The 27,679-nt window shown below is 40.9% G+C and overlaps 1 protein-coding gene and 1 long non-coding RNA gene across 6 annotated transcripts in view; one reads left to right on the top strand and one right to left on the bottom strand.

The window, feature by feature from the left end:
• Nucleotides 1–1,027: 1,027 nt before the first annotated feature.
• LOC116977612 lies at nucleotides 1,028–14,867 on the bottom strand. The gene is made up of 3 exons (XR_004413258.1): nucleotides 14,749–14,867; nucleotides 5,209–6,187; nucleotides 1,028–2,640 (listed from the first exon to the last, which is right to left on the bottom strand). It is a non-coding gene; the product is annotated as an uncharacterized LOC116977612 (long non-coding RNA).
• A 48-nt stretch (nucleotides 14,868–14,915) lies between these two features.
• The window catches only part of smg7 (SMG7 nonsense mediated mRNA decay factor), a 106,541-nt gene continuing 93,777 nt past the window's right edge, over nucleotides 14,916–27,679 (top strand). For 4 of the 5 annotated variants that reach the window (XM_033028196.1, XM_033028199.1, XM_033028197.1 and 1 more), the window contains exon 1: nucleotides 14,921–15,305. In XM_033028196.1, coding sequence (XP_032884087.1) covers nucleotides 15,277–15,305 — 29 coding nt within the window. In that variant the 5' untranslated portion in view covers nucleotides 14,921–15,276. Of the gene's footprint in view, nucleotides 15,306–27,679 lie in introns of all 5 variants that reach the window. The other variant, XM_033028200.1, reaches the window with a different exon arrangement.

Raw genomic sequence — 27,679 nt, forward strand, 5'->3', positions numbered from 1 at the left:
TATTATTATTCATTCATGAAGATAGATAATTTACTTACCTGGCTGGCATTCCAGTCTGACACCATGCTGGTAAGACCATATTTTCCGGGGAATGGTGCTTGTTTTTTACAGAGCCCACCTTAGAATGAGAAATGACTCATCCTTCCTCCTCCATGCTGAATAAAATGACAGTTCTATACATGTGTGACTATTAATATGTCCAGATGTTTTGTCTTTATTCCAAATTGTTTAGACCAGGTTAGAGTTATAAATGTTCGGTGGGGGGTGGGGGGGGGGTGTGGGGGGAGGAGGAGGACTGCGGATATGCACAAGATGGTAGAATGCAGCCACTTAATGGGGCAGTGAAGCACATATATAACGGTTGCCACTCAAGTTCATGAAGGATGGAAAGAATGAATGTGTCAATGCATGCACGAGGGAGAGGTGAAAGAGAGCTTGATTGTTGCTAGGTAGACAAAAATGCTGGAGAAACTCAGCCGGTGAGGCAGCATCTATGGATCGAACGAAATAAGCAACGTTTCGGGTCGAAACCCTTCTTCAGACTGATGTGAGAGTGGGGGGGGGGGGGGGGGGGAAGAAGAAAGGAAGAGTTGATTGTTGCTAGTGTCTGCGCGTGGTTGGTAAGTATCCAATTCAGCATCAATATTACCACATAATTGCAAAAACTCCACAAGCAATATTAAAATATGTAATTAATGCCGAGGGCAATCATCTTTAATGTTCTAGATTTCAATTTAATTGCAGAAGCCCGTAACACCAGTTTTTTTCTGATGTTTTAACTACTTTGCTGTTGGTTGGTAAAACGTATAAAATGCTCTTAAAAATGAGCATATAATGGGGGTATGGATGGGATCAACTTGTTTATGCAGTAAAGATTTTATCGTGGTAAAAAAGATTTAATTATAAAAGGATTGCATAGTAATTAAGTGTACTCTATGGTACCATCAATGGCAGCAGGACTCACCCACTGTAATCAGTGAAATATATTCACTCTTGGCTTTAGTCCAACATGACAAATGACACTCAGTAAATGGTGACACATTTATTTCACAAATGAATTCGAATATAAAGTGCAGGTATTCTGAATCTTCTTATGATCAAAAGCATTATAAAGGTGTTTCACCGTGACATTTTGCATTGGGAGAAGACCCTGCATATTTTAGCAACTTTCGTTTAGATTAAACACAAAACGGAGCAAAAAACCTCACGTGGACCATCTGACACATCTTTCCCCTTACTTGACCTGTCTTTTTTTCCAGGAGACATACTGATATCTGCTACAAACTCACTAATTCCCATAGCTATCTTGATTACATCTCCTCCCAGGCAATGTCTTGCAAGTACTCAATCCCTTTCTTGCAATTTCTTCATCTCCACTGCATCGGCTTTTATGATGAGGCTTTTCTATTCTAGGGCATTTGTGATGTTATCTTTCTTCAATAAATATAGTCCCCCCCCAACCCCTCCCCTTGCAGATGTGGATGGAGTCCTCACCCATGTGTCCTCTGTTTCCCACAGTTCTGCTCTCAACACCACCTCCCCCTAGACCAGGGGTGTCAAACTACCGGCCCGTGGGCCGCATCCAGCCCAAGAAGGTGTCCAATTCGGCCCGCGGTATGATTTGGGGAAAAAAAGTTATATTCCTGACCATTTATTATGTACTAGAGTCTAATATATAATAAATGGTTGTAAATATACTTTTTTTTATTTACTCTTTCTAACTAGACCAATTGCGGACCCGTTTGGTCCCCATCTCCCAACGCAATATTCCACCACTCACCCATTCCCATTGTGACGCCAGAGATCCCCGTTGTGACGCGAGTCAAAATGGCGATCTCAAAATGGTGGCGGGCCCGGCAAGCCTTTCGCAACTGCGCATGCGTGGATACCAGGCTCACTGCGCACAAATGTAGCAAGGATGAGACTGTTTGCTGCTGTGGTTCAAAATGCTTTCCAAGAAAAGTAAAGTTGACATCGAAGGTCGGATATTCAACGATAATTGGAAAGATCGTTCTTTCTTCTGTGAGGTCAACGACAAACCTGTGTGTCTGATATACTCGCAACAAGTGGCTGTGGCAAAAGAGTACAATATCAAACGACACTATGAGACGTCACATGGCGAAAAATATAACAAGTCGCAGGACGACTCAGAACGCAAAAGGTAAACGAGCTTGAAGTAGCTCTGAAAAAATAGCAATCAGTGTTCACCAATAGTCAAGGGAGCTGTCAAGACCAGATATATTATTTCCAACAAAATAGCTGCTGCGTCAAAGCCATACTCAGAGGGGGATTTCATCAAAGCATGCATGCTGACGGCGGCTGAGCTGGTGTGCCCTGAGAAGAGACAGGCTTTTGGTAATATCAGCTTGTCAAGAAATACTGTGGCAGAGAGAATCAGGGACCTTGCAAGAGATTTGAACAGTCAACGAAAAGACAAAGTGAAGTCATTTATTGCCTTCTCTGTTGCAATTGATGAGAGCACCGACGTGACTGATGAAGCTCAATTGGGAATATTTATTCGTGGTGTTGATGCATCTTTGACTGTCACCGAGGAGTTTGTGGAGATGGTGCCCATGACAAACATCACAACGGCGATCGACGTTTTCTCCAGCCGCGTTGAGGCCTTGGACTAGGGGTTGGCTTGGACAAATCATTTATTGCAAGCACATGAAGGGTTAACAAATCATCATTCATTGCAAGCACATGAAGGGTTAACAAATCATCATTCATTGCAAGCACATTGCTGACTAACAAATCATTTATTGCTAACACATTAAGGGTTAACAAATCATCATTCATTGCAAGCACATTGCTGGCTAACAAATCACTTATGGCAAGCACATAAAGGGTTAACCACATAAAGCACGTAACCACATAAGGCGCATCACCACATAAAGGGTAGACTCACGGTTCAGTACACTCAGTTCAGTAGACTCACAGCAGAATCACAGTTGTGGGCTCTCCCTCGCGATCTTCCAGAGTGACTGACTCACGTTGAGGCATCCGTGGTTTTATAGTCCTGCTCCCCCGGAAGGGGTATTACCTTCATCATGGTGATTGACAGGCGAGAGGACCAATCAGCTGATCTCAAGATTTTTTAAACATTCATAACTTTTTTATTTTTCATCGATCGGGGCTGCCTCAGCGGAGGGGACTGTGAGTAAGATGGCCAAAATATGTGGTAATGATGGCAATATATGGTAATGTTTTTTCAAAAATCAATATACAGCGCAGACAGGAAATGGTCAAGATAAAACTTTGTTATATAGATAGAAGATTGTGTATTCTTTTTTAGTGTATTGGTGCTGGCAAATTAATTTCACCGCACCTTCGGGTGCATGTGATGAATAAAATTGACTTTGACTTTTGATCATATCATTCAGCTATTTATGCCCCTTTGAACATGTTTATTGTTGCATACGAGGAATTGAAATATATAGGCAGTACAAAAGAAAATGGAATAAATATTTTGAAATACTGCTTCAATCCAGCAATTCATTATTTTTCTCAACAATTTTCCACACCCTCTATATATTGGCCTTTCAATGAGTACAACTCTCCCTAATCCAGCACATGAATCAGTAGAGATTGCCTCACCATTATTAGTCCTGCTGAATGCAAACATTCCTGCTATTAATACTTGAGTAACACTCAGACGCCTATGAGTATAATTATAGAATGGAAACATTACTAAAAGTAGTTTATTGATTGATTGATTGATTGAACAGAAATGGGCCCTTCGACCCACCAAGTCCACACTAACCATTGATCACCCATTCACACTAGTTCTATGATATCCCACTCTTGCATCCTCTCCCTACACACTGGGGGCAATTTATAGAGCTCAATTAACCTACAAACCTACACATTTTACATATGTAGGAGGAAACTGGAGCACCTGGAGTAAACGCACATGGCCGCTGAGAAGGTACAAACTCCACACAGGCAACACCAGAGGTGAGAATTGATCCTGGATCTCTTGCGTTGTGAGGCAGCCGCTTCACTAACTGTGCCACTATGTTAGGTATGTTTTGAGAAATCTTATTTTTAAATAGAACAATCCATTTTATGAACATAGGAATAGAAGAAATGTGAACAAGATGAGCCATAGACTCTACCATTCAGTAAGATCATGGCCGATCAGATCTTGGCCTCAATCCAGTTCCCGTAAACCTTATCTCCTCTATCGAACAAAAATGTTTTTGTTGTGGTTCTGAGTATATTCAATGACTCTGTCAATAGTTTTCTGAGCTAAAGAATTCAAAACTTTCATGATCCCCCTGAGAAGATATGTTATCTCATCACTGCCTTAAATGAGCAACCCTTTATTTTGAAACAACATCTACTGTATGTCCGCTGGCACTTGAATCTTCTACAGGGTAAAAGGCTGTGCATTCACCCTATCAATTCCCCTTTTGATTTTATGCACCTCCATGAGATCACCAATCAGTCTCAAACGCTCCAAGGAATACAGTCCAACAAATGCAGGAATACTGCCCAACCGCTCTCTACAGCTCGAGCCATCGAGTCCTGGCAACATCCTTGGATATCTCCTCTGTACCCTTGCAAACCTCTCTTCCTCCATATCCCTGCTTTCCCAGTGCACACACATTTTTCTCACCATCTCCCACCACCTTGCCCTTTCCCCTACTCCTGTCGCTCATGTGCTGTCTCTTGTGTTAATCCAAGAAATATATTTTAATCAAGGCTCAACAGTGTTTAATTGTTAAGTATTGACAACAGAACAATAGAATTCTTGCTTGTAGCAACTTAACAGGCCTGTAAAGGCATACACACAGACAATATGTGTCTGTGTCGAATCCCGCTTGGAGTGCATACTGTCGTTGTGTCCTTGGGCAAGACACTTCACCCACCTTTGCCTGTGTGTGAATGTGTGTGAGTGATTGGTGGTGGTCGGAGGGGCTGTAGGCGCAGAATGGCAGCCACGCATCCGTCAGTCTGCCCCAGGGCAGCTGTGGCTACAGAAGTAGCTTACCACCACCGAGTGTGACTGAGGAGTGAATGAATAATGCGATGTAAAGCGCCTTGAGTATTAGAAAGGCGCTATATAAATCCCATCCATTATTATTATTAATATATATATATATATAATTAATTAATTAAGAACCATGGTGCAAAAAACAAAGACTTTAGTGCAACCAAAGACATTGCCTCTTATATATCCCTTTGATGGTGGGAGGTCAGTACCCGTGATGGATGGGGCAGTGTCTACCACTCTCTGCAATCTCCTTCATTCCTGGGTGTTTGAGTTGATGAACCAAGTAATACAACCAGTCAGCATGATCTCTATCGTGCACCTGTAGAAGTTCAATAGAGTATTTGTCGACATAACAAATGTCTTCGATCTCGTAAGAAAATAGAGGCATTGATGAGTTTCTCTGTGGTTGTATCAATGTGCTGAGTCCAGGACAGATTTTCAGGGATTATATACAAGCCCAGAAGTTGAAGCTTCAAGGATCATAGTTATATAGGGATGAGCAGAGGCCCAATTCTCTGAGTTTGATAATACATTTGATGGGGATGATGGTGTTGAATGCCGAGCTGTACTCGATGAACAACAGCCTGACATACAAGTTTTTATTGTCCAAGTGATCCAGTGCAGAATGGATATCCAGGGAGATCACATTCCTCGTTGATCTATCATGGTGGTAGGCGACTTATGTCCTTACAAAGGTTTAGTTTAGTTTTAGTTTAGTTTATTATGGTCATGCATACCGAGGTACAGTGAAAAGCTTTTGATTGCGTGCTATCCATTTAAAGAAAAGACCTTTAGACTTTATCAGTGCACTGTGGGCAGCTTGATTGTGTATACACTACAACATTTAGTGTAAGATATGACAAGGATCATAGTTATATAGGGATAAAATCTGATAAAATCTAATTAAAGATAGTTTAAATGCCAACTTCTCAAAGGACTGGTCAGAAGTCATCGAGGCATGTCTCCTTTACCTTCTTGGCACCGTTATTATTGATGCCCTTTTAAAGCAAGTGGGAACCTTGGAACTTAGTAATGAAAGATTGAAGATATTTGCAAAAACTCCATTTGGTACGTGGCCTGGTACACCATCAGGACTGGATGCATTCTGAGGGTTCACTCTCATCTGATGTTGGCAAGAAGACAGAGATTACAGTGTCATCAGGTATAAGAAGGCACACCGATGTCTCCCTATTGAAGTAAATGTAGAAAACAAAGAACTTTAAGAGTCAGTAGACCTAAGGAAAGCCATTAAATGTATCAGTACAAATTGGTACTGGCCCAAACTGGCCCACATCAGCTCTTTATGTAGCACTGATGTGGGCCAGTATTAGCATCCTTCCTTTTAAAAGATTGCCATGTAGTTTCAAATCTCTTTACATTTGAGCATTTGAGCACATAGTACCAATCTTGTATAGAAATGAGGAAGTTCTGCACTGCTGAAAGTGGCACTTTTCAGAATAAGGCATTATATTTTTGGATGAATACCAGGGGCGTCATTGCAATAATGATAGAAATAACAGGAGTTCTCTCTGGTATTCTGGCAGATATTTATTCCTTAACCAACTTCACTAAACTGGATGATTTGGTCATTATTGCATTGGTGATTATGGTATTTATGTGCATAAAAAATAACAATAAACAGAAAAAGCTGGAAACTCTCAGCAGGTCAGGCAATATCTGTGGACAGTGAAACTGAGTTAGTCTTTCGGGGTGAAGAATCGTCTTTAATTTCAGATTTCCAGCATCTGCTGTTTTTTGTTACCTTTTCAGCCACTTCGAGATCACTGTCTGCTTGAATGTGCTTTAGGAAGCTTTGATGTTACAAAAGACACAATGTGAAAGGAACCTTTTCTTTTTTGAAGTGATATGGAGAGGAGGAGGGCTGGAAGGGTTGTCAAAATGTGACAGGGGTTTCAAACCTAATAGGATTTTTCTATTTCTAAATATTCTTGCTGTGCTCTGGCTCTTTTCTACATAGCCGTCATTATAATAGTAAATTTGGATACCTGGAGCCAATTAATAAGAAGACATACTTCTATGAATTTGCAATTGTACACTGTATAAAAAATACATTGGGTTAGAAATTTCCACTTATTTCTGCTAACACACAGTTTTGATGGATTATCATTTCTGCACTTGAGGATAAGAATTTGACAGCGTTGAGTTATTTTTTTTTGTTGCAAATTCAGGCATAAACTGTTCATGATTTCCCATGCAGTTGGGTAGAATTTCCATAGTAGTTCCCCAAATTACCCACCTAGTTTGGCTGAAATCCAAAGGAGTGGAGATATTTCACTATCTGCACTACAACTTCCCCCTGAACAGTACATGTGACTCATTTTAATGTTTTACAATTAGACCTGCAAAGAATTTGTAAAATACAACACTGCTTTTAACTATGCTTTTCAGATAAAACTGAAACCACGTGTTAAAGATCCCCTTGCTTGTATAGTCCCAAATTGACTGAAGGAGCACTTCCTAAAATGCAAATTATATACAGTGCAAGATAGATTTGTCAAAACTGGCTGAATATTTAGGAAAACATGTAGCTAAATGGTAAGAATGCAGGTATTTATAGGATCAGGCATGCCTTTTGTTTGATGGGCTTTCACATACTTTAAGATTATTTAATGATCTGCATTTTCACTGAACCACTTACTATGCCCATAAATAAAGTTTTGGTCATAAAACCCAGTAGAACACATGACTTTATCTAAAGATCAAACATTGTAAGTGGACACTTCATACAAGGTTCTGTAACGGGAGCAGTAAAGGAGGTACATCCCTAAACCAGGAAAGCATGAAGAATGTGAAGAGATGTGAGTTATGGTGTGCGCACATTTTAGGATGGGGATACTGAGATATGACTCAGTTGTCAAAAGACTCTTTTAAAGGTGTACAAAGAAATCTCATTCCCAAATAAAACAGAAAATATTAGAAACTGATTACCATGCAACAAAAGCTTTTCACTGTACAATAGACAATAAGTGCAGGAGTAGGTCATTCGGTCCTTTGAGCCAGCACCGCCATTCACTGTGATCATGGCTGATCATCCCCAATCAGTACCCCATTCCTGCCTTCTCCCCATATCCCTTGACTCCGCTATGTTTAAGAGCTCTATCTAACTCTACCTCAGTACATGTGACGATAAACTAAACTGGGTCGAGCTGGAACTGGATGGATCGAAATGCTCAGCTGGGAGAGTCAGCATATTTATATTTAAATTCCCATCATCAGCAATAATTTCCTTGCATAAAGAGTTATTAATCCAGATTATATTTTTGAGCCGGGTCGAGGGTGTTTGTGGTCAGGAAGGGCAGTTGGAGGTGGTGATATTTCATTCATGTACTACCCTCGGTATTCTAACTAGTTGAGAGTGTTTGTTTAAGGTGTTTTGCAAAGAAGCCTTGAGAATATGTTGTATAATATCTATTATCCATGTGAGTCAGCACATGGATAATAGAGCTTTGAGGAAATTTAGGAATTACGGAAACCTCGGATTATGGCAATTAATATGTCGTCTCAAATTTAATATCTAACATTAATAATATTATGGCTACAATTCCAAAGTTGTTCCCTTACAATTAGTTTATTAACCGTTTATGATTAATTCCAGGTAATTGGAAGAGGTTGTGGGAAGTCAAACCACATGTGACTAAACCCACGAAACCTAAACGTAGAGCTAACAGCAGGGTACAGGAAATCTTGCACCAGATTTGGAATTCAAGTGCCTGTGGCGATGTAACATGGAATCTACCACATCCCTCTTTTAAAAAATTGGTCATAAATCTATTTATTTGTTATTTTTCACTAATTCCATGCCTCATCCCATCCTTTAACAAATTTAATAAGATGAGCAGCTGGCTGATTTGAATTGATTAGTCCCAAGTAAAATATGTTATCAAACCCTTTGGTATGGGAAGTAAACTTAAGACTGAGTTTCTGTGTATAGGTGCATTTTTTCCATTCGTGAAGCTGCATGAGATGAAAGTAAAGTACCCATGCATGTGTGCAAATTACCATTTGCAAAATATAAACTTATGATGGTGAATGTGATCAATTTGACTTTCCCTCCACCCATATCGCAGGATGTTTAGAACGTGTTGCCAAATCTTTTCTTAAAATCCTCACCGTAATAAGGCTTATCTGTTTTACAGGATTAATGCTTAATACACAACGGCTAAAGAAAGGATTTGATCTTGATCTTGTACATCAAGTCTGCAGATATTGCCTTTGATTACAAATAATGAATGTGCAGGCTTTTAATTAAGGCACAAGCCATGCGAGACTCTGGTATTTAAAAATCCAAAACAATGTACATACAGTTCACAACTTTCAGGTATGTTTAGTTTAGTAAACAAACCGGCTGGTGTGTTCCATGTCGTCAGATTAATGCTCTGCCTACACAGCTTTTTAGCTAGGACCAAGAAGACTGGAGAAAAGCCAATGTTGCTACTTTGTTTTAGAACAAAAGGGACAAACAAGGAAGTTGTAGGCTGGTTAGTCCTATGTCAGTAGGAGGCAAAACTATTAAAGAATTTTTTTTAGGGACAGGATTTAGTTGCATTTGTAAAAGCATGGACGTGTTAGGGAAAGTCAACTTGGGTTTATGTGGGGAAGACCGTGTTTCAATAATCTGATTTATTATTTTCAGGAAATGACAAAGATAATTGATGGAGGGTAGGCCAGTGAATGTTACCTACATGAACATCGGTAAAGCATTTGATAAGGATCCACCATGGTAGGCTACATAGAAACATAGAAAATAGGTGCAGGAGTAGGCCATTCGGTCCTTCGAGCCTGCACCGCCATTCAATATGATCATGGCTGATCATCCAACTCAGTATCCTGTACCTGCCTTCTCTCCATACCCCCTGATCCCTTCAGCCACAAGGGCCACATCTAACTCCCTCTTAAATATAGCCAATGAACTGGCCTCAACTACCTTCTGTGGCAGAGAATTGCACATATTCACCACTCTCTGTGTGAAAAATGTTTTTCTCATCTCGGTCCTAAAAGACTTCCCCCTTATCCTTAAACTGTGACCCCTTGTTCTGGACTTCCCCAACATCGGGAACAATCTTCCTGCATCTAGCCTGTCCAACCCCTTAAGAATTTTGTACGTTTCTATAAGATCCCCCCTCAATCTTCTAAATTCTAGCGAGTACAAGCTGAGTCTATCCAGTCTTTCTTCATATGAAAGTCCTGCCATCCCAGGAATCAGTCTGGTGAACCTTCTCTATGGCAAGAATGTCTTTCCTCTGATTAGGAGACCAAAACTGTACGCAATACTCCAGGTGTGGTCTCACCAAGGCCCTGTACAACTGCAGTAGAACCTCCCTGCTCCTATACTCAAATCCTTTAGCTATGAATGCCAACATACCATTCGCTTTCTTCACTGCATACCTACTTTCAATGACTGGTGTACGATGACACCCAGGTCTCGTTGCATCTCCCCTTTTCCTAATCGGTCACTTGCATCCTCCTAGCATCCTCCTCACAGCTAACACTGCCCCCCAGCTTCGTGTCATCCGCAAGTTCTGAAGATTAAATTATATGGGATCCATGGCGAGTTGGTATACTGGATAGAAAATTGGCTTGGTCATTAAAGAGGCTAGTGGTGAAGGGGTGTCTCTCACACTGGAGGTCTGTGATCAATTCTACTTGGATCAGCACTGGGACCTTAATTAGAGTTAGAGAGTCAAACAGCACAGAAGCAGGTCCTTCGACTCAACCTATCCATGCCGACAAAGTTGCCCATCTAAGCTAGTCGCATTTGCCCACATTTGGTCCATATCCATCTAAACCTTTCCTATCCATTGGACCTGTCCACATGCCTTTTGTATGTTGTTATAGTACTTGCCTCAACTACCTCCTCTGCCAACTCATTCCATACACACAACCGGCTCTGAGTGAAAAGATTGCAGAAACAGGGCCTTCAGTCCATCGAGTCTGCTCCAACCAGTGATCTCCGCACACTAACACTATCCTACACACACTAGGAACAATTTAACAAACCAACCTGTACGTCTTTGGAGTCTGAGAGGAAACCAGAGCTCCCGGAGAAAACCCATGGGAGGTCACAGGGAGAACGTAAACTCCATACAGACAACACCCATAGTCGGGATCGAACCCAGGTCTCTGGCGCTGTAAGGTAGCAGTCATGCGCCACCATGCTGACCTATATTTCCCCTCTCACCTTAAACCTATATTCTCTGTTACTTGAATCCCATACTCTGGGTAAAAGACTCAGTGCAGTCACCCTATCAATTCCTCCTCATGATTTTACACACCTGTGTAACATCACCTCTTAGCTTTTTACACTCCAAGGAATAAATTCCTAGTTTGCCCAATCTCTCCCTTTGAGGTGTTGAATTTTTGGAGTCCAAATACAAGAAAATGGTATGCAGTGAATGGCAGAATCATTAGAAAGAAAGAAAGGCCTAGATAGAGTGGATGTGGAGAGGATGCTTCCAGTAGTGGGAGAGTCTAGGACCGGAGGGCACAGCCTCAGAATAAAAGTTTATACCTTTAGAATGGAGAGGAGGAGGCATTTCTTTAGCCAGGTGGTGGTGGTGAATCTGTGGAATTCATTGCCAAACAGCTGTGGAGGCAAAGTCATTAGGTATTTTTTAAGCGGAGATTGATAGGTTCTTGATTAATAAGGGTGTCAACGGTTCCGAGGAGGAGAATGATGTTGAGAGGGAAAGATAGATCAGCCATGATTGAATGGCGAAGTAGATTCAATGGGCCGAATGGCCTAATTCTGCCCCTATGATATGAATGAATGAATATGTTTTGGTGTGAATCAGCACATGCATAATAGAGCTTTGAGGAAGTTAAGGATTTATGGAAACTTAGTTTGTGACAATTTATTTTCCCTCTCAAATTTAATATCTAACATTGGCTGCAAATCCAAAGTTGTACCCTTACAATTAGTTTATTAACTGTTTATGATTATGCATAATTCTGCTCCCATGTCATATGGATGTGCAGGAAGATCTTGGGTGCAAGATCCCTCTGTACATCCTAAAAGCCCTGTCCTACGGTATGAGTTCATTCCAAGAGTTCTCCCAAGTTTGCCCTGATTCGAACTCGGGGCTCTCGTGGACATTTTTCATCATGTTGAAAAATCTTCATGAGTCTTCCCGTGCTTACCTGCCGTTAGCGAGTCTTCCCGAGTACCTGCCGTTAGCGCTAAGAGACGTCCCTGAGCTCCGACGTATCCGCTACGTTCATTCTCCGTACTTACCACGAGTTTGATTTTTTTAAAACTCGGGAGAGCTCTTGGAATGAACTCGTACCGTGCGACAAGGCTTTGAAGTGGCTTCTTCTTCTTGCGTATGGCGTGCAAAGCCTAAAGTTGAAGGACAACTTGTTCTATTTGATCTTATTTGATTGTGCATGCCAGGTTGATTGCCTTCGTCGAAACAGGGCGGACCACGTGAAGGTTGCAATCTCCTACCCCCCTAAATTGGCAATACAAATGGATAGGATGGTAAATACAACAATATATACAATGATGAGAGTAAAACAGTAATATAGAGCAAGTGCTGTGCAAGATCAGAGTTATTCATCATTGGTTGGGACGTTTAGAATAAAAATGGAAAAGCCAGATTGCGACCAGATAAAATGTTAATTTGACCACATCTGGAGTATCATGTGCAGTTCTGCCTGCCACATTATAAGATGTAGAGGCTTTGATGAGGATGTGTAAGGTTTACGTGGATGTTGCCTGGAGTGGAGTATATTAGACATAAGAGGTTGGGAAAATGGCTTGTTTTCAATGGGAAAACAGAGGCTGGGTAGTAATTCGATAGGTCTAGAAGATTGAGAGCTGTAGATAGGGTAAATAGTCTGGTTTTTTAACCCCAGGGTGGAAAGCGCAAATACTGGAGGGCATAGGTTAAGGTGAGAGGGGAAAAGTTTAGAGGAAATGTGCAAGGCAAGGTTTACTTCACACAGAGAGTGGTGCATGAACCCTGGAAAATGTGGATCACTTTCCATACCCTGGACGTCACCTCTCCTCCAATATCGACCTTGATGATGAGATCCAACATCGTCTTAAGTGTGCTGGAATAGCTTTTGGACGTCTTTGAACGAGTCATTCAAAATCGTGACATCCGAACAGACACCAAAATGTTAGTGTACAAGGCAGTGGTGATTCCAATGCTCCTGTATGCATCAAACCTGGACACCATACCGACGCCATCTGAAAATACTTGAAAAGTTCCATCAACAATGTCTTCGAAGCAGCTTAAATATCAGTTGGGAAGACAGAAGAACCAACGTCAGCGTTGCGAATGAAGCTAAAACATCTAGCATCGAAGCCTTCGTCATCAAGAACCAACTAAGATGGGTCGGTCATGTTGTTCGGATGGAAGACGCAAACGGAAAAGAAGCGGACAAAAGTAGAGATTCAAAAACGCTTTAAAAGCCAGCATGAAAAAATGTGCAATCGACATTGACAATTGGGAAACCAATGCCAAGGACAGGAAACTCTGGCGAACCATCATCCAAGATGGAACAGCGTCCTTCGAAGCCAAGAGATGCGCAGAATTAGAAGAAAAGAGAAGAAAACGGAAAGAGAGGCAGCAACAACCAAAGTCCGATCTGCCATCTGGAATTACCTGTCCTGAATGTCGAAGAACTTTCAAAGCCAGGATTGGACTCATAAGCCACCTGGGAGTCCATAAAAACAACAGAACAGAACAGAACAGAACAGAACATCATCCTCAACCTCGAGGGATAGCCATGATGGTGCATGCTTGGAATACTTTGCCAGGGCAAGTAATAGATATAATGAAAATGTTTAAGAGATATTTGGATAGATACTTGACATGGAATTGAGGGATATGGACCATATGCAGGCAGATGGGATTAATTTAGATTGACATTATGGTCGGCTGAAATATGGTTGACCAATAGGGCTATTCCTGTACTGTTCTGTTCCATAAGATAGACACAAAGCGAGTAACTAAGTTACAAAAGGAGTAATTCAGCGGAACAAGGCAGCATCTCTGGAGAGAAGGAATGGGTGATGTTTCCGGTCGAGCCACTTCTTCAGACTAGGAGTCAGGGGAGAGGGAAAGCAGAGATATGGAAGTGTCTCCCTCTCCCCTGACTCTCAGTCTGAAGAAGGGTCTCTATCTGAAATGTCACATATTCCTTCTTTCCAGAAATATTGCCTGTGTCTTTGTGTCTATCTTATGGAACAGAACAATACAGCAATAGCCCTATTGGTCGACCAAGTTACTCCTGCATTTAGTGTCTATCTTTGGTGTAAACCAGCATCTGCAGTTCCTTCCTACACTGTTCTGTTTCATGTTCTACAGAAGAGACTAGGCCTAGGCACTTAATGATATTAGATTAGGGATACTTTTTTTTATTTTTATTTAACCTTTATTTAACCAGGAGAAGTCTCATTGAGATTAAAAATCTCTTTTACAAGAGAGTCCTGGGAGAGAACTTCAAAATATTACAATAAGAATGTTTCCATTTTTTTACCTGATTTATCCAAAAGATAGCAATATCAATTGGGTAGTACTGACACTGCCCTGTAGTTAGTACATCTACCAGGCCTTATCTCTGGAGTGAGAATTGAACTAACACCATTCATGGCTCTGAAACAAAATCATTACTATTATTGAATCTGCTGTGCTTCTTATGAGAGGAAATTAGGATAAAACCCGAGCTGAAAGTGCAAACATATGCATAGATTCATATTCCAATCATCTGTCAGTACAAACCTACACCCTTTACTTTTGATACAGTGAGTAGTTTTCAAACTACTTGACGCACCCCTCTTCTTCGATGTTTAATATGCATTTATTCCTTGGGGTTGCGGGTGAATTAGTTGTCGTGTTTGCGCCGGATGGCAATGCAGGTTGCACCGACGTGGGGCCGGAAGTGAGTGGGGTCGAGGAGAGGGGGGTGAGGGGACGGTGTCGGCGGTGACACCGATGAAGCCGCCGCCGCCAGCAGAGAGCGGCCTGGAGACGACGCGCAGATCCACCGCTGCCCGTGACCAGACCAGACCAGACCAGACCACGGCCCTCCCTCCCTCGCTCCCTGCCGCCAGCGCTCGCTTCACTGCTCTCCCCACAGGCGGATTGTTTTCGCGATTATTTTGACGGTTTAGTGTGGGGTTTTTCTTCTTCGCCCTCTATCCAGCTCCGCCGAGCTATGAGTTTAACCTCCTCCTCGCCGACGGCATCCGGATCGTTGAGCACTCGGGAGATTACATGGCGGCTGCTGCTGGGCTTTAGCCAGGAAGAATGAACACGTTCTGCGCGCAGTATTTACGGTGAGAGGCCGTGAGAGGGGTCCAGGCCTGCCGCTAATGGCGGCCGAGAGCGGTGGGAGGTTTTTGACGGGCTCCGGGTATATTATCTGCCTTCCCCGCACCAGGCCCTGAGCCCCGCTCTGGGTTTCCGCACTGCGTGCACGGAGCGTCTGCAAGCGACACGGTTGCTTGGTGTGTCCTCTCCCCCCGCTGCCAAATAAAGAGTTGCCATCCCTGGCACCAGCTCAGGCAGTGCATGTGGGCCTCGTCTTGCCAGATATTCTTTTGCCCCCTCGCCATCTGCCACCGGAGTTTGGAGGTTAGATTTGGCACTTGTCCTGGGGCATAGTCCTGGTAACCTCGAATGTTCTTCACACAGACATACATCAGATAGTATCAGTACACACGCATGGTGCAGGCACTGGTTTCAAAAAGTAAACATCTTCTAATGTTGCCCCTTTCCCAGCCCGAATTAATTCAGGAAACTGGAACCTCTGTTTAATGATTTACTTGTCTGAATAGTGGCCGAGTAATGTTAAAACTGATGAGGTCTAGGAGTCTGCTTCAGTGGAAGGTGACTTAGTGCATGCAACATTTATTATTTTGTACTGGTCAATGTGATACTTGTGTTTGTATAAACATTACTTCACTGTTGAAAATGTGACAGGACCTAGGTGAAGCGTGGTTAGGAGACCTCATAGTATGTAGCATAAATGAAGGCATCAAATCCAAGGGGCTGGGAGACACATGCAAACGTCCCTGTATTCATAATTCATTAATGCAACAAAAAAAAACCCTACTTTCTTAATTTATCTCCCCTATTTGGAAATACCTTTTTTCATAAAGAAATAATGTATTGATCTTGTCACTCTGCTCTCATCTGCATTTTCCAAGATAAAAAAAATGAATGCAATTTAGTAGTAATATTTTTTCTCCTTCCTTGGATTTATAGTGATGGCATTTGTTTTGGGGAATTTGCATATTTTTAATTATCTATTGGACCATGATTAAAGCTAATCAACTTTACTATAAACATTTTGTTTTTTTGGGGGATATCGTACTTCTAAATTTCAGATAGATAAAAAATTGTAATACTACAGTTTTGGTATCAGAAGCATATATTAAATCCTATTTCACAGTGATTCCTTAGGTTGTATGAGATATCAGTTTGAACAGTAGCAGATATTCTACTGTCAAAAGCCTGTCATAAACTCTGTGTTTTTTGACAGAAACATAATTGTTTTTTGGGCACTTGGAGACTGTTTTGGTTGCTGTGTGTAGTTTTTAAATCATCTTTGTGAAGGTACAACTTTGCTCTGGATCGATTGCTTATATGGGCTGAAATTAACATCCTCTGGTTTCTATTACTTATGTTAAATATTGATACTTGCCTACTGGTTCCATGACCTTGAATGTCAATGAATTGTTAGCTGTATCAGATAAATCATGTATTTGCATCAGTTTTGCTGCATGTAAATGTATTTATGGCAAAATTATTACATGGATACGAGGGCTCAGTTGTGCTTGTGTGACCTGAGTTGTAATTATTGAAGGCTTCATTCACTTTCTGTATCTTATTTATATGATAGCAAAACTTAGAGTAAGGATTTAAAAAATATATATGTGAAGAATCTGAGGTCAAATATGTATGTATACCCTTGAACTTTGCAGAACTGATTTAACACTAGGTAAAATATGATCTGAAACATTAAGCAATATCGTTGAAATCAGTGGCAGACACAAGTAAAGGTGATGTGGCATTGTCCCCACTTCAGTGAATCTATGAATCTGAATAGGACATGACCCTATCCAGCAATGTTGGTAAGTCCTAGAGTCTTTTCTCCAGTATTTTGCTGCCTCCTTGTGCAGTGTCTTATTTCCAAAAGCCTGGCTGCATACATTCATTTGTTTGTACTGTACTGCATATCATAGTATCAAACATTTGTGTCTATGATCAATAAAGATCAAAGTGTTCCCAAAACAGGTGAAATCTTTCCAACAGGCCACAAAAATTAAAGACCTTTTGTGTTTCTTGGAGACGCATTTTTGATTAACATTAACTATGTTTCATCGTGGTTATTTCAAAGAAACAATGATAGATAATGCTTTCAAGAACACATCACTTGAAATAACTTATTTCAACAGCTTTCTATGGCAAAATCTTTCTTAAAGATTCACAAGCAGTTAATTGAATTAGCCATGAGTAAATTACATGAATGAACTTCTTAGATTTATATTGCATGGTGACATTTTTAAACGTAATCAAAATGTTCTGTTCATCACAAATTGGATAACTAGTGGAAAGCGAATACTCAATGTTGAAAGTAGAGAGAAAACTATTCAGCAATTTGTCAGGTAGCATTTAGAATATTTTGGAGACACAAGGAACTGTAGATGTTGGAATCTTGAGCAAAACACAAAGTGCCAGAGGAACCTCTCTGGTGAAAGACCCAGAACATTGCCTATCCATTCCATCCACAGATTCCCTCTTGATCAGCTGAGCTCCTCCAGCACCATGTGTTTAGAATATTTTTTGGGGGTGTTTGATTGGACCGTAGGGAAGGTTGCACGTTTCGAAACTATTTGACTTGAGTTGAAATGCCAATTTGTATTCTGTGTTTTCTCACATTTGTATGATTGTCTGGATTAGTGTCTGGATCAGCATGTTATTTTTTATTGTCTTGAATGAAAGTTGTAAAAGGGAAAATAGTTATTTGACATATTTGAAAATATATCCACAAGAAACTACCAGAATGTTTTATTGTTTCAGCACTGAGCTCTTCCATGGTCATACTAAAGTAATCTTTTATTCTTGACAATATTTTTTAAATAATGTGTATATTGATTTATTTTGTTTTGTTTTGGAGATTGAAGTAACTTGTTTGTGTTCACATTTATTTTGCTATTCCTACCCCATATTCTGTCAGTTGTTATACATGTGAGTAGGGGTTAAATTTATTCTTTAAACATTACAGAATGTAGGGTATTTCAGGATTTTGACTATGACAATAGAGGAATTGAGTTGTTTAGTTGAAGTTAGAAATTAGATAACTTAAGAAAATTATATGTCCCTACTATGTTTGTTCTCAGATTCTCCCCATTGGTGGAGATCATGGACTGTGAGAAGTTATTGAAGAAATAGGTGCCTGGTCCAAGCTGAGCATGGGCAGTCCTTGGCACTTCATGAATGTGGTCTCACAGTCCATCAGAACCTGATTTTCTTTGTCCTGTCCGGTGAGGACCACTTTAATATTAGAGGCCCGGTGAATGGACTGAATACTCCAGCTGTCAGTGAGGAGATGTGTTCCTGAGCCTATGGTCAATGGAAGGCCACTTATAATGTAGCTTATAATGCCATGGTACTTTTGCAAGAATAAAATATCGTGTGATGCAGCGATTTGGCTCGTGATTGCCATAGTTGTCTTACTGTTTGTCAGGTAAGACTGCAGTCACTTGAATGTTTTGCATTGGCATTGATATTTGTTGTCTATTCATTCAATTTCTCTTTGTTCTTTCATCTGGGAATTCAGTTGACACATATGTTTGAGTGAAGTCAAGAAGGTCTGGAACAACTAATTCTTAGAGGCCCTGCTTTTCATGATATTGGGGAATATGTAGCTGGTGAAATCTTAGGCTCTTTACAATAGGATGTGGTTAGTTTGATTTCTGATTCGACATATTGGATTCATGGATAGTTTTTCCTCATTTGGTAGATATTGTTATGTGTGCCGAAGCCATCATCTTACTCTACTGGTACAATTAATAGATCTCTACCAGTACAATTTGGTGGTATCATAATTTATTGATTGTAAGTTGATATTCATTTTGGTTTTCTATGGACTGAATTATTATTAATATCAAGATTATTAGTCTACAATCTTTAGAATCCAAGCTCTTTCTGTTCTGACATCTTATTAAAATATTGTCACTTGCTCATCCTGCTAAAACATATCTCCGTAGTTATCTGCTTTAAATTTCATTTACCATGTATCTAGTTGTTTCACGATTCGGTTAATTTCCCTTGCCATCATTGTTTCCTGCATTTCATGTTATATGCAGATTGTGAAATTATGGAGGCACTAGACTACAGGTGCTGGCACCATCCGTGGAGGGAAATGGACAGATGATGTTGGGTCCAATTTGAAGAAGTGATCGATCCATTTTCCTCCACAGATGTGTCTTGACCTACTGAGTTCCTCCAACTGTTTGTTTTTTTAATTAAAATTATGAATGTGTAGTAATGTTCAAATAACTAAAAGCCAAAAATGCTAGTTTCTGGAAACAAGCTCTTTACTTCAATTACATTTGTGCAATTGTCTCTCTGCTTTCTGCATGTTGGCAGAGCATGTATTCAATTGTAATTTGCCTTCAACAAATCTGAATTGCCCATCATTGGTCAGCTCATAACAATGTGGCAGTGAATTAGTTTGGTCCTGCAGTGTTTGAAAATGTCCCTTGACCGCCATTGGGATGTTTGGCTTGTAATTGCCAGATTTATGTTTCTTTCTTTTTTTTTTGTGTGGCAAGGTGACATTAGTCGGAATCCATTTCTTCAGGATGTTTGGAAGGCTATGGAAAATAACCTGGAATGATTCCCATCTTTTCTGATGACTTCTTCACTTTAAAGATTACCTGCCATCAAGATACTACTTACATTTGTTTTTATCCTATCCAATATCATTGCTTCCACCCTTAATCTTTATTGGCAATATCCTCCTTTCTATTTGATGCATGGAAAATACTTTGCTAATTTTCATTCTTAGCTATTTAAATTGACCGTACATTTGTTATGGATTCCTTTTTCTGTCCACGTTCAATATTAATCTTTTTTGTCACTAGATAGCTCTGTCTTTGCATCAAATTTCTTGCGTATTTACTGCATTCTCATCTTTGAATCCTTTCATTGCTAATACTTTTGGCTCACTTGATCCCGTTATAATCCATCCTACTTGGTCTAGAGATAGATACTACCTGTTGCATGTCCATATCCATAATTGTTCAAAACCAGATTATGCCAGCCATAAACAGAAAATGCTGGAAATATTCAGGCCAGGTAGCATCTTCGTAGAGAGAATTAGATGTTCCGGTCAATGACTTTCAACAAAGCAGTGAATGTGGTTTGAGATGCAGAAAGGAGGGAGAGATGGGGGGAATAATGGGAATGTCTGTGTTGGGGTGGAGATGCAGAGAAAATGAATGTTTCAAATAGTGGCGCTGACTGGGAGATTATTGAATGCTTGTTAATCTCAGATTATTTGCATGGAGCATGTAAGCAGGAGATGAATGGAAATACAGAAAAGAGAAGAGAAAAATGATAAAACAACGCAAGAACTCAAAATACACGACAAGCAAAATGTTGCAGATGCTGGAAATCTGAAGTATAATTGCTGGAAATACTCCCTGTTCAAAACATATGTGGGCACAAATGTGAACATTATGCTGCTGATATATTGTTCCCCAAAAGGTCCCATGCGAAGAAATTTGCTTTGTTTGTTCCAATTCATTTCTGAAACCGATTCTAGCACTGTATTCTTCCTCATTGGGTTAAACACCAATCAGGAAAGTACTTGTAAATTTTACAGAATTGCTTCCGCACCAACCTAGTAACTCCTAGTGTTGAGGTTTTTCTCCACCCAAAAACGATCTGGTCTTTCTCTACTGTTTGAATTACACTATAGGTATCTTCCACATTAAGTGGGTGGGGGGTTTGAAGGTTGCGTTCCTATAAAATGATCGGTATTGTGGATCCCCCCCCCCCCCCCCCCCCCAATTAAGCAAAGCCATGGCATCAGCCCATGTGTCAAGAACTGTGAGTTTAGGGATAAAAAGTGTGTTGATTTTTTTTACACCTTCTGAGAAGGCTATTTTTTTTTTTGTATCTCAAATTGTTGGGTAGTGATTTGTGAATTCTATAAGGGTGGGATGGTGTAATGTGGATGTTGCCTGTATTTAAGCTCAGTTAAGTAATATCTATCATGGTTTATTTCTAGATCGGTTTCTATTTTTGATCTTTTTCACTATGCATTTCTGCTTTAATAGTTTATTTCTGCCCCCTTTTATTCTCACACATCTTTACTGAATATCTTCTAGCAATGAGAATCATGTTTCTTATCCCCTCTTTGGAGTTGGGTTCCTGATATGTTGGAAGTCTGAAGTAAAAGCATAGGATGCTAAAAACACATGGCAGATCGGGCAGAAAGAGAAACAGTTAACATTACAAGTCCAGGACCCTTTGTCAGAACTGGGTAAGAGAGAACCAAAATTAATTTTAGGTAGCAGAGAAAGTAGGAATAGGTGGGCAAAGGGAATACCTCTGATAGAGTGAGATCAGGTGATTTAACGTGGCGGTGAAGTAATAGTTAGGATTAGTGCGAGGTCGTCTGTAATATGTTAATGTTAAGATTGTGGAACATATCCTTCAGGTCAGGCTATGTATGTAAAAAGGAAAATTGATGACGGGCAGAAATAGTTCCAGACAGAAATAAAAGTTGGATAAATTGACATTCAGTCTAGCAGGCTGCAGTATACCTGGCTGGAAGACAAGGCATTGGATCTTGTTGTAAGGTCAGAGTGGAAATGGGATGGTATGTTAGTTTCAGCCACTAGAAACCTGGGATCATTCCTACAGTTTAATTTGGTGTTTGCAATGTAAAAGAGACAAGGTGGTGGAAGCTGATACTATCATGGTGTTTGCATTGGCATATACTCATATTCATATGCCTATGAGGGAGGTGGTGCACTGGATATGCCAACCCAGGGGCAGAAATTGCGCAGTAAATGGTAAAGCCCTGAAAAGTGTTATAGAACACAGATCTGGGAGTACTGGTGCATGGTTCCTTGAAAGTGGCAAGTGAGGAGGACAGTGGCGAAGAAGGCCTTTGGCATGCTTGGCTTCATTGGGGATGGGTATTGAATTTCTGAAGATGGGATGCCATGATGCGGCTGTACAAGTAATTGATGAGACCGCACTTGGTTTATTGAATGGAGTTCTGGTTGTCGAACTATAGGAAATATGTCATTAAGTAGGAAATGGTACAGAAGAGATTCATTGGGATGTTACCTGAATTTGTGGGCTTGGGTTATAGGGAAAGGCTGGTTGGATTTGAACTTTTTTGTTTGGACCATAGGAAACTGAGGGGTGATCTTATTGAAGTGTACAAAATTTTAAGGGGCATGGATAAAGTGAACAGTCCAGTATTTTTCTTGGGATATAAGATTCTAAAACTAAAGGGCATAGGCTTACGGTGAGAGGGTTTTTTTTCATTCAGAGGGTAGTCTGTACCTGGAATGAGCTGACAGGTGGAAGGGGATGTGGGTTACATACAGGCAAATTTAACTAGCCCAGAATACTCACTTGGTTGGTGTGGACAACAATCCTCACAGTGGTGCAGCTTGTTGAAACACTGTCTTGCACCTCCAATGACCTGGGTTCCGTCCTTACCTGCTGTCTGATGAGTTTGCATGTTCTTCCTGTGACCATGTCAGTTTCCAGGGGTGCTCGTCCTCTTATAAGCAAGTCACACAAGGATTCCTAGGTTAATTGGCCACCCAAGAATATGGAAGAGGATTAGAAATGGAGTTACAATAGGTGCAGGAGCAGGCCATTCGGCCCTTCGAGCCAGCGCCGCCATTCAATGTGAGCATGGCTGATCATCCCCAATCAGTACCCCGTTCCTGCCTTCTCCCCATATCCCCTGACTCCGCTATTTTTAAGAGCCCTATCTAGCTCTCTTGAAAGCATCCAGAGAACCTGCCTCCACTTCCCTCTGAGGCAGAGAATTCCACAGACTTACCACTCTCTGAGAAAAAGTGTTTCCTCGTCTCCGTTCTAAATGGCTTACTCCTTATTCTTAAACTGTGGCCCCTGGTTCGGGTCTCCCCCAATATCGGGAACATGTTTCCTGCCTCTATCGTGTCCAAGCCCTTAACAATCTTATATGTTTCAATGAGATATCCTCTCATCCTTCTAAATTCCAGAGTGTACAAGCCCAGCTGCTCCATTCTCTCAGCATATGGCAGTCCCGCCATCTCGGGAATTAACCTTGTAATTGGGGGAGTTCGGGGAAGGAGTTGAATGGAATCTGAGGGGAATAAATTTGGATGTGAAGGATCAGTGTAAATAGGTGCTTGATGTTTGCTATGGGCTCGGTGTGTCAAAGAGAATGTTAATCACAGTGGATCTATCTGGGGAAGGTATAAATAGAGGGAGATGATTGAGAAGAGTGCAGAAAAAAAGTTCATGAATCTGTGGGTTAGAAAAATAGAAAATAGGGCCATTTGCCTTCGAGCCAGCACCGCCAGTATGATCGTAGCTGATCATCCAGAACTAGTACCCTGTTCCTGCTTTCTCCCCATATCCCTTGATTCCGTTAGCCCTAAGAGCTATATCTAACTCTCTTGAATACATCCAGTGAATTGACCTCCACTGCCTTCTGTGGCAGAGAATTCCACAGATTCGCAACTCTGGCTGAACATATTTTTCCTCATCTCTCTCCTAAATGGCCTACCCCTTATTCTTAAACTGTGACCCCTAGTTCTGGACTCCCCCAACATGGGGATCTTTTATCCTGCATCTAGCCTGTCCAATTCCTTAAGAATTTTATGTTTCTCTAAGATCCCCTCTCATCCGTCTAAATTCCAGTGAATATAACCCAGTCGATCCATTCTTTCATCATATGTCAGTCCCGCCATCCTGGAAATTAACCTGGCGAACCTACGCTGCACTCCCTCGATAGCAAGAATGTCCTTCCTCAAATTAGGAGACCAAAATTGCGCCCAATACTCCAGGTGCGATCTCACCAGGGGCCTGTACAACTAGTACGACCACCTTGCTCCTATACTTAAATCCTCTCGCTATGAAGGCTAACATGCCATTAGCTTTCTTCACTGCCTGCTGTACCTGGGTTACAGAGAATGTTGTAGCATGGAGTTGTGTACCACAGAAACAGGCCCTTTGGCCCAACTTATACATACTGATCAAGCTAGTCCCATTTGCCTTCATTTTGCCCATATCTCTCTTGATCTTTTCTATTCACGTGCATGTCCGGATGTCTTAAACATTCTAATCGTATTGTATGTAATTGTATTTACATCTTTGTCTGGCAGCTCATTCCATTGTAAGATTTTTATGTAATAAGCACATTCCCTTTCTCTAGTTTTTCCCATCATGCTAAGTTGATCTCACCAATGGAATACCTCTTGTGCTCCTTTCTGGTTTATGTCGTTTGACCAGTTTTTCTTCCTGACCACATACTAATTAAGTTTGTGTACAAACAAGGAACTCCAGATGCTGGTTTATACAAAGAACACAAGGTGCTGGAGTAGCTCAGCAGGTCCGGCGGCATCTCTGGAGAACATGAATGGGTGACGTTTTGTGTCAGACCTTTCTTCAGACTACATTTAAAATTATAGCTTATTCCCAGTCTTCAGACACTTTTCTTTTCTTAGAAAACTGTTTTTACACCTCCAGTTTCTTTTCCTATACCTCTTCTTTGACGATGTTGTCACCTATCTTCAGAGTGCCTGATCCAGTATCTGTTCGAATAGACCCACTTACCTGTCTGCACTCCTAACAATTGTAGTTGGAGAATCACATGCCACATCTTTTATTTCTTTTGGACAATTCTGTTTGGATCAGCTGATTTTTTGTTTGTTCCCTGTTTCCTTGCTGCCCTTATTGATATCATTTAAAGGCTCTATGATTCTCTGTTCTGAAGATAGGTTGTTGATCTGAAATGCTCACTCCCGACAGATGTTGCCTGATCTGCTAAGTTTTCCATTTTCTGTTATTATTTCACAGTTCAAGCATTGCTTATATTTTTGCTTTCCCATTCAATCTTATATTAATGGGCACGCTACAGTATCAAACAAGTCTTCCTGCATCAATTAATGGAAGTAGGGATTAATAAATGTGGGGTCTTTACACTCGTCTGAACAAAATATTTTTGTGTTTCTTCATGTGTTAAGTAGAGGAGGCACAAAATAATTTCACTAAAATGGACTTGATTTGTGAAGGATGATCATTATATAATGGAAACCAATGCTTTTTTTTAAAAGTGAAGCGGTTTCATGTTGCTGGAGATCAATGAAGGAGTATTGTATTTTGTTGGCTAAGAAAATAGTGGGACATGACTGGCCTTTTAATATTAAGTGACAAGATTGGCAAATGACAAAAGTTCATAATATCTTGGAGTGATTATGCCCGTTATATGCTTAAATTATTTTGTAGTTGTGCTCATTAAATTGTTTTACTCTACTTGGATAGTGATGGAAGAAATGGGAATATGATCAAAAAATCTTGTTAATTTGTGGGCAGATAGCATACTGTATGCTGGGGCTCTAGCTTTTAATGAAGTGTAAGGGAATTGTATTTTAAATGGCTAGGTCAATTCAATTTCTGTCTTCCACTTGACAGTCTTTTCAAATATGATGAATGGAATGTTAACCAACATCGAAAATCTGACCAAGATAGACACAAAATGCTGGAGTAACTCAGTGGGACAGGCAGCATCTCTGGAGAAAAGCTGTGGGTGACGTTTCGAGTCGAGAACCTTCTTCAGACAAAATCACGGGAAAGGGAAACGAGAGATATAGACGATGATGTAGAGATATAGAACAAATGAACTAAATGATGCAAAAATGTAACAATGGACAATAGACAACAGGTGCAGGAGTAGGCCATTTTGCCTTTCGAGCCAGCACCGCCATTCAATGTGATCATGGCTGTTCATCCACAATCAGTACCAGATTCCTGCCTTCTCCCCATATCCCATATCTTCAAGAGCCCTATCTAGCTCTCTCTTGAAAGTATCCAAAGAACCGGCCTCTACCACACTCTGAGGCAGAGAATTCCACAGACTCACAACTGTGTGAAAAAGTATTTCCTCATCTCCGTTCTAAATGGCTTGCCCCTTATTCTTAAACTGTGGACCCTGGTTCTGGACTCCCCCAACATCGGGAATGTTTCCTGCCTCTAACGTGTCTAAACCTTTAATAATCTTATATGTTTCAATAAGATTGCCTCTCATCCCCCTAAATTCCAGAGTATACAAGCCCAGCTGCTCCATGCTATCAACATATGACAGTCCCGCCATCCCGGGAATTAACCTTGTGAACCTACACTGCACTCCCTCAATAGCAAGAATGTCCTTCCTCAAATTTGGAAACCAAAACTGCACACAATACTCCAGGTATGGTCTCACTCGGGCCCTGTACAACTACAGAAGGACCTCTTTGCTCCTATACTCAACTCCTCTTGTTATGAAGGCCAACATGCCTTTCACTTTCTTCACTGCTTGCTGTACCTGCATGCTTAATTTTATTGACTGATGAACAAGGACCCCCAGATCCGTTGTACTTCTCCTTTTCCCAACTTGACACCATTTAGATAATAATCTGTCTTCCTGTTTTTGCCACCAAGTGGATATCCTCACATTTATCCACATTAAACTGCATCTGCCCACTCACCCAAACTGTCCAAGTCACCCTGCCTCCTCATAGCATTCTCCTCACAGTTCACACTACCACCCAGCTTTGTGTCATCTGCAAATTTGCTAATGTTACTTTTAATCCCTTCATCTAAATCATTAATATATATTGTAAATAGTTGCGGTCTCAGCACTGAGCCTTGCAGCACCCCACTAGTTGCTGTCTGCCATTCTGAAAGGGACCCGTTAATCCCTACTCTTTGTTTCCTGTCTGCCAACCAATTTTCTATCCATGTCAGCACCCTAACCCCAATACCATGTGCTCTAATTTTGCCCACTAATCTCCTATGTTGGACCTTATCAAATGCTTTCTGAATGTCCAGGTACACTACATCCACTGGCCCTCCCTTGTCCATTTTCCTACATCCTCAAAAAATTCCAGAAGATTAGTCAAGCATGATTTCCCCTTCGTAAATCCGTGCTGACTCGGACCGATCCTGTTACTGTTATCCTAATGTGCCGCTATTTCATTTTTTATAATTGACTCCAGCATCTTCCTCGCCACCGATGTCAGGCTAACTGGTCTATAATTCTCTGTTTTCTCTCTCCCACCTTTCTTAAGAAGTGGGATAACATTATAAAGGAAATAGGTCATTTTTAGCTGTAGGGAGGTGAGAACGAAAATCTGGTGTGACATGGGTGGGGGAGGAATGGAGAGAGAGGGAATGCAGGGGTTACATGAAGTTGGAGAAATCAAAATCATATAGCTGGGTTGTCAACTCCCCAAGCGAAATATGAGATGCTGTTCCTCCAATTTGCGTTTAGCCTCACTCTGATCAGGGAGGAGGCCTAGGACAGCAAGGTTAATGTGGGAATGGGAAGGGGAATTAAAGTGTTTAGCAACTAGGAGATCAGGTAGGTCCAGGTGGACTGAGCGAAGGTGTTCAAATCTGCCCGTTCAGATTGACA

Source organism: Amblyraja radiata, chromosome 10 (genome assembly GCF_010909765.2).
Source record: "Amblyraja radiata isolate CabotCenter1 chromosome 10, sAmbRad1.1.pri, whole genome shotgun sequence".
Lineage (NCBI taxonomy): Eukaryota > Metazoa > Chordata > Chondrichthyes > Rajiformes > Rajidae > Amblyraja > Amblyraja radiata.